The sequence below is a fragment of the Galeopterus variegatus genome, unplaced genomic scaffold (assembly GCF_000696425.1).
Source record: "Galeopterus variegatus unplaced genomic scaffold, G_variegatus-3.0.2 Scaffold1573, whole genome shotgun sequence".
NCBI classification, from domain to species: Eukaryota; Metazoa; Chordata; class Mammalia; order Dermoptera; family Cynocephalidae; genus Galeopterus; species Galeopterus variegatus.
The window spans coordinates 273,238-290,758 of record NW_007727684.1 but is presented as its reverse complement, the minus strand read 5'-3'; the positions used below and the strand labels follow the sequence as shown (position 1 = coordinate 290,758).

Genomic DNA, 17,521 nt, shown 5'->3' with positions numbered 1-17,521 from the left:
CCAGACATGTTCCTGTCTCAGGGACTTTGCACTTGCTATTCCCTCTGCCTAGAATGCTCTTCCACCAGATATCTACATGTTCACTCCCTCATCTCTGTCAGGTCTCTGATCAAATGTCACCATGTCAGAGAATCCTTACCTGAGCACGTTATATAAAATAAAACCATTACCACTTCTCCAACATTCTGTACTCTCCTAACCCTTTTTCTTCATAGTTACCAATACCACCTGATATATTATAAATATGTTTGTCATTTATTATTTTATGTATGTCACTTCTTTTAGGGTAGGGACTTTTAGTTTACTGCTAGATCTCCAAAGTCTAGAATAGGCCTGGCACTCAGTAGGAACTCATTAAATATATGCTGAATAAATGCATTTTCAGAGCTATTCCATATTTTTCCCACCATTAAAATTAGTCATTTCTCATAAAATTCCCTCCTTAAGGCAAGTTGGTATCATTTCAGAAAAAAATGAGGCACAGACAATGACTTAGCAAAGGTTGCAGAAGAGTCACGAGTCAGAACAAACATCCACAGTAGTAAAGAAAGCCTGGGAATGAGAGAGAAAATCTGGAAGAAGAGAGTATTAGGCTCATAAAATATTTTTAGTGAAAGGGATACTGCTATTATCTATTACTTTTTTGTCTCCATTAGAATGCCAGCTCCATGAGGGCAATGGGTTGTCTCTGTTCTGTTCACCACTGTACCCCAGTGCTTAGAAAAGTACTTGGCACATAGTGAATGCTTGATAAATACTTGCTAAATGACTGGATAAGAATGAACAACTCTAGACTCACAGCTGGTGAGGGCCAGAGGATAAACTAGAGGGAAAGAGTCTGGAGGCAAGGAAACCAGTTAGGAGGCAATTGTGATTGTCCAAAAAGAAGTTGTGAACTGGTGAACCCTATAGGCTTTTTTACTTTGTACCTAGATCCCAGGTCTCAGCAAGATTAGCCAACGTATGAGATAATCGTTTCTGTAGTAAATCTCCCCTGTCCTGTTTTACATTCAAGCCTCCAACTCAATTATTGTCCACTTATGTTCTACTTCCAGGGCTTTCCTACTATTGGGGGTTAATGTTCTTCCCATGGTATCCCAGGGAAGTAGGTAGGTCTACTTTGTCCTATAATCTTGCTAGCTTTGGATACTTCCTCAGAAAGCTACTACCAGAGGTCACCAATGATGTAATTGATGATGACTATTTTAAAAGTCACACAGCCTTTGTGACCTCACTCCTGCTCCAGAGATAGCTTGATAAATCACAGCAGAAGGCAACTGAGGCATAACAAGTCACCAAGACCTCCTCCACCTTGCTTCTGGAGAAAGGCCATAAGAAACAGACTATTTTTAACTTATTTCAGTCTCAGCTTATCATACTTCTTGAGCCAAATGCCAACAAACTTCCTTTGAAGACCAACTTGCTTGAAAGCACTTTATTCATTTTTTAGAGACCACTTACTTGAATAATGCAGTGCATAGGGAATATCACCAAAGAGGTCTGGCAGGACTACATCACCCTCTTCCTACAGACTGGGATATGCTGTGATGCAGCAATTATCACCAATTCCCCTCCTTGGTTATTAGCATCTTATACTGAAGGCAACCTGTTCCAGTTGACTCAAGAAGAAATTCAGATCTTGGTGGCAAGGGAGGGGAGAGAGAAGTTATTTCTCCAGGGAATCACCCTTGCGGGGACCAAATGCTTGCTGATCCGGGACAACCTGTACACTGAGGGCAACAACACCATGGACCTGCGCACCAAAGGCCAGAGTCGGGGCAGCCAGGCAGTGACGGTGGTTCAGATCGAGTCTGTGTACCTTGTGGTGATGGGACAAAAAGGAACAGAAGGAGGGCCTCTCAACCTCAAAGCTTTTGAGATAGCACGTTACATTAGAGAGGCTATTCATCAACATGTGACCCATTTCTAACTAATAAAAAAAGACTTGATGTTTTACCTGTAATTTGAATTCAGTGTTATGTGTTTCACCTGCTAAATTAACATGCTCTTGAGGAATAAAAGAAAGGGAGATCCCAGATTAGGTTTGGGAGGGGGTGTGCGTGCATGTGTCTGTGAGTTGGGAGGAGGTATGTGTTGGGGAGTGAGTAATTCCTTCAGGCATTTGAGCTTCTGTGTCTTTTTTACATTCTTAACACCTACAATGCCATCCCTTCCTTCTCAGCACCTGGTTGAGAGAATAGTGGACTGAGAACCAGAAAATCTCGGTTCAAATCTCAATTTTTCCTGTGATCTTTACGTCTCTGGGCCTCACTTTCCTTATCTGTACAATAAGGAGTACACTATGTCTCTAAGAGTCCTTTAAGCTCTGGAAATCCAGGATTTTATAACATCATACACATCCTCCAAGAAGCTTTCTCTGACTGCCTTAACCCTTGAGGCTAACCCTGATTTGAAGTCCTAGAGGTCCAACATTCTGGGTCATTTGTTGGCCCTTAATCACACTCTACCCAACATTTCTTCGATGACTATTCTATGTACTTGTTTAACTTTTCATGTACACCTTGGTTTTATTTTCCAACTTCATTATAATCTCCTAGAAGGCAATGGCTTTTACTTCTCTATTACCTTCTTGGGATAACCCAGCATGGGACTCTTCAAGTGGAGTTGGTTATAGGCATAAAATTGCATATCAGGCAGAGATAGATTTTCTGAACTGAGGGCTCTGCAGGGTGTGGGTCATCCAGGGTGCTTGTGGCTAGATTTTCCTCTTCCAATTTGTAGCTCATTTTTGGACCATTTATGTGTTTATTGATGTCACTGTCAGGGGAAGCATGAGTGGGCAGGAGGTAAGAAAGGAGGTGAAAAAAAATCTAACCATTCAACCTAGTTTGTGGCTAGAAGCTTTGGAGCAACTGGGATGAGAAATGGCAGAAATGAGAAAGATGAGGTTGGGTAATAGACCATGGGGCTATTTTTTTGACCCCGTTGTCATCAGTACCCAGGAGCAATGATTATGGAGAACACTCTTCTGTGTTAATTACAAAAACCAAAATTACCCCTAACACACACACACACATGCATGCACACACACACACACACACATACCCCTCACAAGCTTGTAAAGGTCCGGGTTTAAACATGGAGGTGGTCAAAATCTCCAGAGCAGCACTATCCAATACAAGTATGATGCTTGTTACAGATGTAATTTTAAATTTTCCAGTACTATAATCAAAAAGATGGCAAATAACAAATGCTGGCGAAGGTGTGGAGAGAAGGGAATGCTACTGCACTGTTGATGGGACTGTAAATTAGTACAAGCACTTTGGAAAACAATTTGGAGGTTTCTCAAACAACTACAGATAGATCTTCCATATGATCCAGCAATCCCTCTTCTGGGTATATATCCAGAGGAATGGAAATCATCATGTCGAAGAGATACCTGCACTCCCATGTTTATTGAGGCTCTGTTTACAATAGCCAAGATATGGAACCAACCTAAATGTCCATCAATAGGTGATTGGATAGGGAAACTTTGGTGGTATATATATGCTATGAAATACTGCTCTGCCATAAAAAAGAATGAAATGCTCCCATTTGCAACCACATGGATGAACCTGGAGAAAGTTATGTTGAGTGAAACAAGTAGAGCACAGAGGGTTAAATACCACATTTGCTCACTCATATGTGGGAGCTAAGAGAGAAAGGAAGGCAGGAAAGAAAGACCACAGTAGTACCGTGATCCAGCAGAGGGAGGGAATATTCCTAGGGCTACAAATTGGAGTTGAGGGGAGAGGGGGAGGGGGAGAGGGGGAGGGGGAGAGAGGTTGGGGGATAATTGGGAGGGGCAAAGGGTGCAAAAGTAATTTCTGGTAATGGATATGCCCCCAGTATGAATCTGGCCCCCACATCATGGGCAGGAGGGGGAACAATCAGCTTTGTATCTCATGAATATTTGTAATAAATGAATATATGACTAAATGAATAAATAAATACATAAATAAATTTTCCAGTAGACACATTAAAAAAGAAAAAAACAGATCAACTTAATTTTAGGAATATATTTTATTTAATCCAGTACATCTAAAATATTATTATTTAAACATGTAATCAATACAAACATTACATGTTTTTATTCCAAGGCTTCAAAATCTGATGTGCATTTTACATTCGTAACACATCTTAATTTAGGCGAGCCTCATTTCAAGTGCTCAGTAGTCACGCATATCTAGTAACTATTGTATTAGGCAGCATAAGTCTAGGCCAACCCCCATCCAATACTTGAAACCCTTCTGCAACATCTCTGCCAGTACATCCATCCATCCATCCATCCATTCATCCAATACATACCATGCTAGACATTGCATAGGTAACTAATGAAAATGTCAAGAAAGAGGAAAAAGAGGCTTTCTAGATAAAATTTTAGTGGGGATAAGACAGAAGAAAATATAAATTACAGTATGAGGTAAATGCTATGAAAGAGTTTATTTGTTCATTAAAGTTTGTATTGAGCTCCCACTATGCGTCAGGAACTGTTTTAGACACAATAGTGGATAAAACATATAAAAAGCCTACATTCTACTGGGAGAGACAGATAATACATGTCAGGACATAAGTGCTACTAAGACAAAGCAATGTAAGAAGAGATAGAGAGTGATGGGAGGGACTACTTTAAGTAGGGAGGCCAGGGGCAACCTCTCTGGAGAGGGGAGATGTGTGCAGAGGCCTAAGGAAATAAGGGAGTGAACCATGTCAAGAAATGGAAGAAGTGTTTCAGACAGACTGAATAGCCTATTCAAAGGCTTAGAAGCAAGAGCATGCCTGGTATGGTGAGGTACCACCAGGAGGCCAGTGTATTTGCAGCCCTCCAGGACAGTGCCCCTTTCCCCTTCTACCTGCAGCATCCTCAGGCATGGTGATAAACAGCTTGGTGCTGCCTTGCAGGGTGAAGCAGCAAAGCAGAGCTAAAGCTCTTGCCACCCTCCTTCTGGGCCCTCTCTTTCTGATTAAATTGCATTAAGTTTTTTTTTAGCAGTCACATCATTCTGCTGACTCACATTGAGCTCTTAGTTAACTAAACCTCCTAAGGCTTTTTTCACACTGGCAGCTGTTAAGAAATGATCTCAAAATAGTGGTGGGCCAATGAGCCAGAGAAAAAATTAAATGTGGAAGTGGCTTCACCTTCATCTTGGACACAGCCCCAATGTGGCATGATACAGATCCCTGAAAGGAGAGAGAAGGAGGTAAGATGGAAGGTGAGGAAGGTGAATTTTTAAGATAATTGAGCCTTCTACATTGTCTTTGCAGCCTGGATGTCTCAAATAAAGAGACAAAAATAGGGCTGCTGGGGAAGAAATGGCATTGCAAGTTAATTAGAGGGGCCCAGGCAAATCATTAGAGGACTACCTAAAGCACCAAGATGCCCCATTGAACAAGAAACTTAATTGGGCCTACAGCCGACTGAAGCCCAGGACTGGTAGGCTGGGAAGAAGATTGGGGAACCAGTTGGTGGCTGCCCAGCAGAAATCCTGCTCTTTCTAGCCAGGGAGAAGCACTTCATTGCTGGACCAGGCCTGTTGTTATGGTGAAGTATTTCCCTAAAGACTGAATGTGCCTTGAACTGCACATGGAGAGAAACATATAGAGCTGTACTGCTTCCAGAAGCATAAAGGAAGGCCATCATGGGAAGGCTGGGGCCAGAATAGGGAAGCTTGTGCCTTGCTCGGAGGACCCATCTCCTTTCTCCATCCATCCTGTGAGCCCCACAGCAGCCCCTCTTCAGAAGCTAGTCTTAACCCTCCTCTGCCACCCTCACACCCATTTTTCTTTTGCACCCCATAGTTCAGCCACATTGAACTCCTCACTCTTTTCAAGAAATGCTACACAATTTCTGTATAGTCTGTTTTTCATGTTGCTATAACAGAATACCTGAGACCGGGTAACATAAAGAACAGAGGTTTATTTATCTTACAATTCTGGGACAGCTGCATCTAGTACAGGCCTCAGGCTGCTTCTACTCATGGCTGAAAGTGGCAGGCAGCCAGTGGGTGTGAGCAGATCGCATGGCGACAGGAAGCAATACAGAGAGAGGAAGGTGCCAGGGTTTTATGGGAACTAACAGAGCAAGATCTCACTCGCATTAATCCATTCATGAGGGATCCGACCCCATGACTCAAACAGCTCCCAACAATGCCACACTGGGTATCAGATTTCCACATGAGTTTCGGGGCGGGGAGGACAACACATCCAAACTCCATCATTCTGCCCCTGGCCCCCCAAAACTCACGTCACTCTCACATACAAAATACAGTCATTCCATCCCAACAGTTCCAAAAATCTTAGCTTGTTCTAGCATCAATTTAAAAGTCCAAAGTCCACAGCCTTATTTGAGACCAAAGGCAAAACTCCTTCCAGTTGTGAACCTGTAAACATCAAAACCAAATTTATCTACTGCTAAGATACAATGGTGGAAGAGACATTGGATGCACATTCCCATTCCTAAAGGAAGGAATAGACCAGAATAAAGGAGAAACATGCCCCAAACAAGTTTGAAACTTGGTAGGGCAGATATTAAATCTAAATGCTCCAAAATAATCTTCTTTGACTCCAAGTCCTGCGTCCTGGGCACAATGGGGCCTCTGGGCCTCTAAAGCCTTGGGCAGTCCCACACCCATGGCTCAGCTGAGAGCATCCCACTGGGCTGCATTGGTGCCTGTGGCTTTTCCAGGCCAGTGTTGCATGTGACCAGTGGCCCTACAGTTCTGGGGTCCTGCTGGCAGCCCCACTGCCGTGGCTCTACTAGACATGTCCCCCCAGGTGGGGTCTCTGTGGGAGATCTGACCCCACTTTTCTGCTCCACATTGCTCTAGTAGATGGCTTCTGCAGCAGCTCTGCCCCAGTGGCAGGTCTCTGCCTGGGCCCCCAGTCTTTTCCATACATCCTCTGAAATCTGGGTGGAGGCTGCCACGCCTCTACTGCTCTCGTGTTCTGCCAGCATGCAGACAACACAACAGGAACACCACCAAGGTTTCTAGTTTGTGCTCTCCAGAGCTGCTGTGTGAACCACACTTGGGGTCACTTGAGGGAGGGCTGCTCCAGCCAGAGCAGCTGGGATGCAGGGAGCAGTTCCTGAGGGCAGCTGCCCCCCAAGTCTGTCCTCCAGAACAACTCAGTTCTCCCAGGCCTCTGGGTCTGTAATGGGAGGGGTGCCCTTCCAGACTTCTGAAATGCATGCCTTCAGCCTTTCTCTCATTGTCTTGGTTATTAGCATCTGGCTGCCTCATCACCAAGCTAATGTCTTTAGTAACCAGTCTATCTGCTCCTTCATCCTTGCATTTTTCTTATAAAAGGGCTTTCTCATTCTCTACCACATGGCCAGGCTACAAGTTTTGCAAGTCTTTATGCTCTGCTTTCCTTTTAAATTCTGGCTTTACATCATGCCTTTTCTGCCATAACTCAGCATAGGCTGTTGGAAGCAACCATGCAGCTTCCTTAATGCTTTGCTGTTTGGAAATTTCTTCCACCAAACATTCTGGTTCATAACTCTTAAGTCCCACCTTCCACAAAGTCACAGGGCATGGACACAATGCAGCTAAGTTCCTTGCCATGGTGTAGCAAGGATGATCTTTTGTTCAATTCCCAATAAGTTCCTCATTTCTGTCTGAGACCTCATCATCAGCAGTTTACTGTCCACATTTCTATCAGCATTCTGGTCACAACCATTTAAACAATCTCTAGAAGGTTCTAAACTTTCCCTCATCTTTTTGTCTTCTTCTGAGTCCTCCAAACTCCTCCAACTTTGCCCATTACCTGGTTCCAAAGCCACTTCTACGTTTTCAGGTATCTGTATCACAACATCCCACTCCTGGTGGCAAATTTCTGTATTAGTCCATTTTGTGTTGCTATAACAGAATACCTGAGGCTGAGTAATTTATAAAGAGCAGAAGTTTATTTGGCTTATGATTCTGGGACAGCTGCATGTGGTGTGGGCCTCAGGCTGCTTCTACTCATGGCAAAATGTGGCAGCCCATGGGTACAAGCAGATCACATAGCGAGAGGAAGCAAGAGAGAGAGAGGAGGTGCCAGGGTCTTTTGAATAACCAGCTCTTGTGGGAACTGATAGAGTAAGAGCTCACTCACCACCTCCACTCCCCAGGGAGAGCATTAATCCATTCATGAAGGATCTGACCCCATGACTCAAATAGCTCCCAACACTGCCACATTAGGGATCAGATTTCCACATGAGATTTGGAAGACAGCACATCCAAACTCTATCAATTTCCCTCATGGTATTCTCAGAATTGACACCTGCCCCCCATTCCCTGACAATCTCAAGCCCATATCCTACCTAGTTTTCTGGCCCAACCACGAGGACCCTTCCTCTAAGGATATTCCCTGGTCTGCAAGTTTGGAGGTGTTCTCTTATACCTTGGAATCCCCCACCTTTTTCTTTGCAGCTCTCCTAGGACACTTAAAACTTTCAACTTTTAGTCCTTACTATGCATGTGCATATCTTCTTTCCCTTATTAGTCTGAAGGTTCCCCAAGAAATTACTATTTGGCTGTAACCCCCATTAGAGCAGGCTTTCGTGCTAGGAAGTTCTCAATTAATACACAACTTACTGGACAATTAAACAATGACAGACATAACAAATGAATGGACGAAGGAGTGATTTTCCAGCCAAGCTTCTTTCTTGGCTTCCCCCCTCCCCCACAGTTTCAAGCAGTGGAGAATGAGGAAAGGTTGTTGATGATTGCTCTTTGCCCCCTCCTCCCCGACTCCCTAGCACTAGTCACTAATTCCCTTGCCTCTAGGCAGCAGGTAGGAGTGGGGGAGTATCACTTTGGAAAATTTTTAACTGTGGCTTTGAGGCTCTATGTAATTAATTATTATGGACCCTGCATAGGGTGAGCTCCTGCCAAGTGAATGGTAGACACAATTAATGGTATAAGGGTTGAGTGGAAAAACTGCCTTTGGGTGCTGTCCTTGCTCATTACCTCACTGAATGTGCATACTCTCTGCTAATTAAGAGTTCCACAAGCTGCCTATTCATTTATTCATATGTTTATTTTGTTGCCAGGTTGTCTATGAAGACATTTACAATGGGATGAAAAGACTTGAAATCTGAATCCCAGTCCTGAGCTATCACTAACTAACCCTGGACTAGTCATTTTACCTCTATGGGCCTCTGGTTCTTTACCTAGAATAGGGAGATATTGATATCTGCAGGGCTGGTGTGGGAATGACCACAAAGTGCTTTGGAAAATGTAAATTGCTGTATGTATAAGGTCAGCCATGAAATGGGGATTAAGTTAGAGCCATCTGTGTTCAGACAGGTACTTGGAAGCAGGAGTCAGACTCAGATCCCAGGCTTAACAACAGTCTGGAAACCTTGGCTTTAAAGTGTTAATTACAGCAAAGGCTTTACTGATTTTGAGGTAGGGAAAGGGGTAGAATGAAGTGTTGCCTCTTGTGGAAATGTTGGGAGCAGCTATTAGTATCAATAGCAAACAGCCTCATCCTTGTGGCCTAGAAAGGAAGAGGGTAGCCATTTCCTAATGATAAAGCAGTGTGGGTACTCTACAGTTTATAAAAAGTTTTTGACATTCATTCATTCAATAGATATTTATTGAGTGCTTACTATGTACTTAAATGTGAACAGATAAATTACAATAAATGTAGTAAGAGGTATTAGAGAGTGTTTTCATTCATTCATTCAAATATTTACAGACTGCCCACTATGTTTCAAGCACTCTTCTAGGCACTGACAACATAACAATGAACAAAACTGAGAAAACCCCCTGCTGTCATGGAACTTATGTTCTAGTCTGGGAGACAGATAATACACAAAATAATAAAATACACAGTATGTCAGATGATGATGAGTTCGAAGAAAGAAAGAAAGAAAGAAAGCAGAGAAGGGTGACAAGGAGTACTGCAGCAGAGTGAGGAAGCCTTACAATTTTAAATAAGGGAGTTAAAGAGTGCCTTACTTACAGGCAACATTAAAGAAAAGACCTGAAGTAGGTAAGGCAGTAAATCATGTGTATATCTAGGGGAAGAGTATTCCAGGCAAGGACAAAGGCTATGAGGTAAAAGCAGGATTGGTGTGTTTGAGGCCAGAGTGGAGTGAGCAAAAAGGGGAGGAAAATAGTTGGGAGATGAGATCAGAAAAGTTATATGGGCTAGATCTTGTAAGACCTTATAGGACTTCAGCTTTTACTCCAAATTAGTTGGGGAGCCTTTGAAGAATTTCAACAGGAGGGGTGATACAATCTGACTTGTGTTTAAAAGAGATCACTTTGGCTGCTATGTTAGGGATAGACTGCAGGAAGGCAAAGGAAAAGCAGGGAGATCAGTCAGGGGGCTACTGCAAATGATCCAGGTGAGAGATGGTGGTGGTACAGAAAAGGGTGGTAGCAGGGGAGATGGTAATAAGCAGCCAGAATCTGAATGTGTTTTTAAAGTAAAGTGACAGGATTTGCTGACAGATTTTATGTTGGGTGTGAGAGAAAGAATAGTCAAAGATAACAGCAATGTTTCAGACCTGAGCAACAGGAAGGAGTTGCCACTTGCTAAAATGGACAAGACAGCAGGAGGAAAGTTTGTAGTGGGGAGAGCGAGGAGGTTGTAGATTGGGAGCACAGTTTCGGTTGTGTTAAGTTTGAGATGTTAAGTTTTAGATATCCAAGTGGATATGTTAAATGTTAAATAGGAAATTGGTTATATGTGTCTGATATATAAGTCTGGCATCTAGAAGAGAGGTTTGGATTAGAGATATCAATTTGAGGGTTTCAGAATATACCTGTGTATCATGGGAGCTCCAAATCTGAAAGGGCACTCGTGCAGTGCTTGCCTATTCCAAAGAACTTGCATGGGCCAATAGTGGTTTATTAGACTTACAGGAGGTGCCATGGGGTACATACAACAGTTATATAGTGAACAGATCAAAGTAGAGGTGTAAGTCATTTGCATGCTTACCTGTAGACTCTCACCCAGCTCACATAACTCAGAGCAAGGGGAGATCTGGCTGAGTAAATAAGTTGAGTTACCTGCTACCCTCCTGGTACCAGAGTAGTTAACACTAGTGTGCTAACTCCATTTATATGTTAATTCATTTACTCCGGGGCTCCTGCTTCCTACTGACTTCCCTTTGTCTTAAAAGAGACATGCCTTTCTTTGGGTAAACTACCGTGGCCAGGGGTAGTTTCCAAGGGGGAAGGGGAAACTCCGGTATGCACGGGGAGAGGGAATAAGTCTATGTCCAGCATTTACCTTACAACCTGGTATTTAAAGCCACAAGAATGGATGAGATCCACCAAGGGTGTGAGTGCAGACAGAGAAACCACATGATTAGTCTGTGGCCGGACTGGGATCAGTGGTGTGCTGGTAAATGTTTGATGACTAATTCTCTGAAGGGAGAAAGCCCTGATTTGCAGCATTTGCCAGTTTCCATGGTGTAAAATCTTCCACCATGGCCAATTTCAAGCTACCAAGGTGATGTTAACTAGTTGCAAAATTCCTGAAAATTAACTCTCACTAGCTGATATAGATCAGTTCCAGCATACCATTGGGTAAAATAGAATCTGGATTCCAGACATTTGACTCTTCCACAGAGTCCCAGTCTTCTAGACATTTGGGCCAATTTAGAGGTGTTCTGGAGAAGAGGTTAGGGACAGCATCTGAGTCTTGAGTCCTTTTGGGGTTGGCGCTACTACTACTTACCAGAGGGATGTAGAGTGCCCTGCCTACTGCTGGCAAGAAAATCTTCCTGTCTACAAATCTTTCCAGTGTCTGCTTTTCCACAGCACCTCTTTTAATAAAAGCATCCTCTTCCAAAGACCCTTGGTAAAATTTCAAGCTCAGTCCTATAAGGAATGGCATATTAATTAGCACTAATTAATGTCTTAGTTTATCATGTTACCTCTAGTCATTTACTCTGCTGAGCACAGGGTCCTGAGCGAATGATATCCAGGAATAGCAAAATTTGATTGGATATGACAGGCAATGGGAAGGGAGTGGGGGATAGAAGTGATTACATCCACATATAAATGATTTCAGTATTCCTTCTCTCCAGAAATGCCACTGCTATCACCCAAGATGCTTAAGGCAGACATTTGGCTGTCATCTTTAACTCTTCCTTCTCTTATAAACCCACCCCCACACATAGTCAATCACCAAGTGCTATTGATTATACTTTCTAATTACCTACCAAGTCTGTCCACTTTCTCTCCATTGCCACTGGCACCACACTAATATATGCCACCCTCTTCTTTTACTTATAATGTAACCTCCTAGATAGTATCCCTTCTCTTCAAGCCACCCACCCACCCCCAATCTATTCTCCACAAAGCAGCTAGAATGATGATTTTAAAATGCAAATCTGATGGTATCATCCTGCTTAAAACAGTTCAGTGTCTTCCAGTTGCCAATGAAGACGGAGAACCTCACAATAGCCTAGAAAGCTTGTCAAGGTCAGGTCCTATCTATTCCTTCAACTTCCCTTTGTGCTATATTCTTTTCCTCCACACTCCAATCATGCTTAAATGTGTCAAGCTCTTTTTCATCTTAGGGTCCTTTGTACGTGTTTCCTTCTGCCTGGACCCCTCCTTCTCTCCCTCCTTCACATCTGCCCCCCTCCCAAGTGTCTCCTGATAATGCTTTCTTATTCTTCAATTCTCATCTGAAAAGTTGCTTTCTCTAGGAAGCCCACCAAGAGTACACATACTAGGTTAGGTCCATCTGGTGCATGCTCCTAAGCACCCTGTACTTACTTGTCTTTCAGACATTCACAGAACTTGTTCATTGTCTGCCTTCCCTACGAAGACGATAGCATCATAAGAATTGTAATTAGTTGGCCTTGTCCACTGCTTCACCCCTCCCATACCACATAATAAATGATCTGTAAATATTTGCTGAATGAATCAATGAATTAATGTTTTATAGGGCCCTTTTAAATTCAATATATCTAAAAGTGAATTTATTATCTGTACTCCTACCACCTTACCTGCTCTCCCTATAGCATTCCATACATTAATTTACAGCATCATTGGCTTATTTTTGTACTCTTGAAAGCAGAGCCTAAGACAAAAATACTCAGGAGTAGATGATTTATTTAGGAGGTGATCCAAGAAAGCATGGGTGAGGGAGGAGAGAGAGAAAGAGATATTGAAGAAGGAAAACTAATGTAAAGATGCATTTTCAAGATCATTACTATAGACAACAGAGCCTTGATTCCACCAGGATCTCTGAGAAGCATCCAGAATGCCTCCCCAAATTCTCTACCTAAACATCTTTCAGAGGCAAGAAGATATATCTAATCCTATTGGTTCTCTTGCTTCACTGATGGAAGGTTGCTCCTGGGGTCATTAACTTTCCCTGCACTTTTGGACTACTTTTGAGCAAGCTCCACACACCAGAAAAGGCACTGGGGCAGAATTCAAAGATGTTTATCGTGCTCTTGAGGCAGGACACCAGTAGCTAGAGGTGAGTCAAAACTGTCCGTCACAGGTACAGCTAAAATCAGAGGTGACCCAAGAGGATGTAATGTGGGTGACAAAGGTTTCTGCTCAGTCACTGAATTAGTTTCTATTACTGTGTAACAAATTACCATAAACTTTGCAGTTTAAACAAAACTTACTTATTAGCTCACAGTTCTGTATGTCAGAAATCTGAATGGGTTTAGCTGGGTTCTCTGCTTAGGGTCTCACAAGGCTGAATTCAAGATGTTAGCTAGGTTGTACTCTTATCTGGAGGCTCTGAAAAAGAATCCACTTCCAAGTTCATTCAAATTGCTGGCAGAATTCAATTCTTTATGATTGTAGGACTGAGGTCCCTGTTTCATTGCTGACTCTCAGCCAAGGGTCACTCTCAGCTCTTAGAGGCAACTCTCAGCTACTTCCACATGGCCTCCTCCATCTGAGAAATAAAGAACATCCCTCATTTCAAATTTCACTCACTTTTAATTTCACTGACTTCCTCTTCTGCTTCCTGCTAGAGAAAACTCTCTGCTTTTAAAGTGCTTGTGTGATTAGCTTAGGCCCACATAGATAATCTCCCTTTCTTAAAGTCAACTAATTAGTACCCTTAATTACATCCGCAAAATCCCCTCTGCCATGTAATGTGACATAATAAAGGGTGTAATACCAGGGGACAAAGATCACAGGGGCCATCTTACAATTCTTCCTTAACCACCGTCTACTTAGTTGCCTCCTTCTTCTCCCTCTCTTCCCAAATCCAGTCACTACATCATGTCAGTTCTATCTTGTCTCCAATTACTCCTATCTCTATCCTTTCCTCTCCATCCCACTACCTGGAGTCAGGCCCTCATCTTCTCCCACCTGCACAATTGAAACAATCTTGTGACTGGTCTCTCCACTTCCAGTCTCACCCTTTCTCTAATTCATCTTCCACAATGCAGTCAGAATTATCTTTCTTTTTTTTAAATTGTTATTTGTTTATTAATATATATATATTTTTACATTCTAAGATGTTGTGGAGCAGTTGGGGGGAGGGGAAAGGGGGAGGAAATAGGGTGGGAGGAGTAGGAAGGAAGGGGGGCTTGGTCGAGGTCCATGGCAGCCCCGTCATTCCAGTAGGGGAGACCAGGGAGCTTCCAGTGGCCACTCAGTCATTGCTGGGCTGAAAGCAGATGTCAGAGGGATGTAGCTGAAGCCCTTGGCCCCCCAACAAACTGGCTTGGGAGCCTGGGGCATTTCCAGCTGCAGCTCAGTGGTCATCACTGGGCTTGGTGCAGATGTTGGGGGGGTGGCTGAAGCCCTCAGCCACTCACCATCCCAGCTTGGGAGCCTGGGGCACTTCCAGCAGTGGCCTGGTGGTCGTCGCTGGGCTGGGTGTAGTTGTTGGAGGCACATGGCTGAGGTCCACAGCCCTCCCTGCTCCTCGGCTTGGAAGCCCAGGGGGCATCCCGTCCTCCTGGGTTTTATAGGTGTTCTTTGGTGGTGTTAGACCTTTGCTAGTTAATATCAAACTTTGTCTCTGATCTGTGGGTTTTCTTGTTTTTTCTTTCAGTTCTGTGTTGGATTATTTGCTGTTTCCACCACTTAAACTCTGCACTGGAACTAATTTGTTGTCCTTTGATTACTTCTAAAATGGGGAACTTCCTGTGGAGACCAGCACTTGAGCTCTATAGTTGAATTAAATTGCTGCTTTGCTGCTGATTCCCTGGGGAAGGCTTTTTGTGCAGCTCAGGTTTTAATTGCTGACCTTGTATGTACTTCTGGGTCTTGTGAGGTCCAGTACACTTGAGTTGTGTGGAAACTCTAGTCTGGGCCTGAGACTTTTAAGCAAACTGCACCCCCTGCAGTTCTATATTCCTGACCAGTCTCCACTGAGTGGTCCTGCACTGGTTGAGGGACAGATCACCTGTCCATGCTGTGCCTCAGTGTTCCCCTGGTGGGCCCGTCTCCCCCACCAACTGCACTCCAAACATTTCCCACGGGATGGGCTATGTGCCAGTCCCTTGCAATGACTCACAGGCTTCTGGGTGGCTCCTTTTTTCAGTTGTCTGTGTCCCCTCACTCCTATGTGGGTCCACAGGAACCATGTCAGTGGTCTTGCTGGCCTGGGGGCCACCAAGGCCCTCTTCTCCCCTGCTGCCTCCAAGCAACTTCATATGAAGGGCATAGCTGTGGCTTTTTCCAGCTCTTGCTCCATGTGCTCACCATCTCCAGCCTTGAAACAGCCAGGGCTCAAAATGGTGGGAGTGATCCTATCTTTCTCTCATCATGGCTTCTCCTGCCTTCGTGAACTCTGTAGGTCTCTCCTCCTCTTCCCCTGAGCTCTAGCAGCCCCAGCTTGGCTGTCATTGCTTTTTAATAGTTGTATTGGATGATTTGTGGGAGACCAGAGTTGTCTTCCTAAAGTATAGACTAGATCATGTTCTCTGCTTTTAAATCTTCCATAGTTCCCCATTGTTTAAAGGATAAAGCTTAAATCCTTTAAATTTTATTTATCAATGTATTTATACTCTACTTTTTCCTGCAATTAATGGCTGCAACTTATAATGATATCCCATACAATATTATAGTAAATAATAAAGTTAAAACACATAAAATAGTAGTGGAACATAAACAGAAAATGAGGACCAAGGAAAAGAAAAATATAAAATGAAAATTCTAGGACTAGTTGAGTTTTAAATTTGCCTCTGAGCTCCCTGATAGCCAAGACAAAAGTGGGATATGATCAATTACATTATTCTCATTACCAGAAAGGACAAAGTAAATCTTTGGTTAGCACTAAGTAGTGAAATGAATAATGTCTTATGCCAGCATTTTAATAGGAAAAGTGGCAATGGATTTCAAGTGACTATTTGAAACAGCTGAGCAAGGCGTAGCAGGTTCTTCACAATTCATCTTTGGCCTCCTTTTCAGACCCACTCCTGCCATTCCCCCAGAAAGTACTTCTACCTTAACCCTCAGAACAACTTTCTACCCAGCAAACATAGCTTACATGTTCATGTATCCATGACTTTGCTTGGCTCCGATTAACACTGTGAAGTGTTTTTGTCACCTACTGCAGAGTTCTTTTCTTTACACTAGAGGTTATAAACTCAAATGCAGGGGTTAGGCAAATATAATAACAGCCTTGGAGAGTTTATTACATTAACTCTTTAAATTCTCACAAATTCCCTACAAGTTGGCACTACCATCTTTTCCATATACAGACAAGGAAACTGGACAGCTAGTAAGTGGCAGATCCAGTCTATGCAAGCAGGAGGTCTGACCCCAGAGACCAAATATTCTTAACCATTGCATGGGTTAAGTCTTCTTAACCTCTTGGGCAGCAGGTATAAGACAACAGGGAGTGATTTGAACTCAAGAGTTCATACTCCATGTTAATATTTTTTTAAAATTATGCTAGCCAAACAATACATGACTTCAGGTCATAAGGACAGTGTAATAGTCAATTTTTGTGTTGCTATAACAGAATATCTGAGATTGAGTAATTTATAAAGAACAGAGGTTTATTTGGTTTACAATTCTGGGACAGCTCCATTTGGCACAGGCCTCAGGCTGCTTCCAACTCATGGCAGAAAGCAGCAGGCAGCTGGTGGGTACAAGCAGATCACATGGCAAGAGGAAGCAAGAGAGACAGAGGGGAGGTGCCAGGGTCTTTTAAACAACCAGCTCTTGTGGGAACTAATAGAAAAGAGAATTCACTCACTACCCCCATCTCCCAGGGAGAGCATTAATCCATTCATGAGGGATCCACCCCCGTGACTCAAACAGCTTCCAACACTGCCACATTGGAGATCAGATTTCCACATGAGTTTTGGGGAGACAATAACATCGAAGCTCTATCGGACAGCTATCACTAGTTTGTAATCTTTGCTTTATCCTTCTCACCATAAGTTACCTGATGTTTCTCTTAATAGCTGTATCCCACACCAGGTGAATCCTGAGGCCAGGTCTGTCTTTCATGTCTATCTCCGCTACCTAACCTCCCATTTCCCATCTAGGTTTCAGCTAGTCAGAGGGCCAAGCAGCCATTACTTAGTCCCAGTTGCTACTTCCAAGGAGCCAGGAGAAAGGTAGAGATTAAG

The 17,521-nt window shown here is 43.3% G+C and overlaps 1 protein-coding gene across 1 annotated transcript in view; it reads left to right on the top strand.

Annotated features, from left to right (window-relative positions):
- Window positions 1-1,747: 1,747 nt before the first annotated feature.
- The window catches only part of LOC103594535 (echinoderm microtubule-associated protein-like 2), a 48,731-nt gene continuing 32,957 nt past the window's right edge, over window positions 1,748-17,521 (top strand). The window contains exon 1 of the mRNA XM_008577763.1: window positions 1,748-1,825. Within this exon, the coding sequence (XP_008575985.1) occupies window positions 1,748-1,825 (78 nt within the window). The remainder of the gene's footprint in view (window positions 1,826-17,521) is intronic.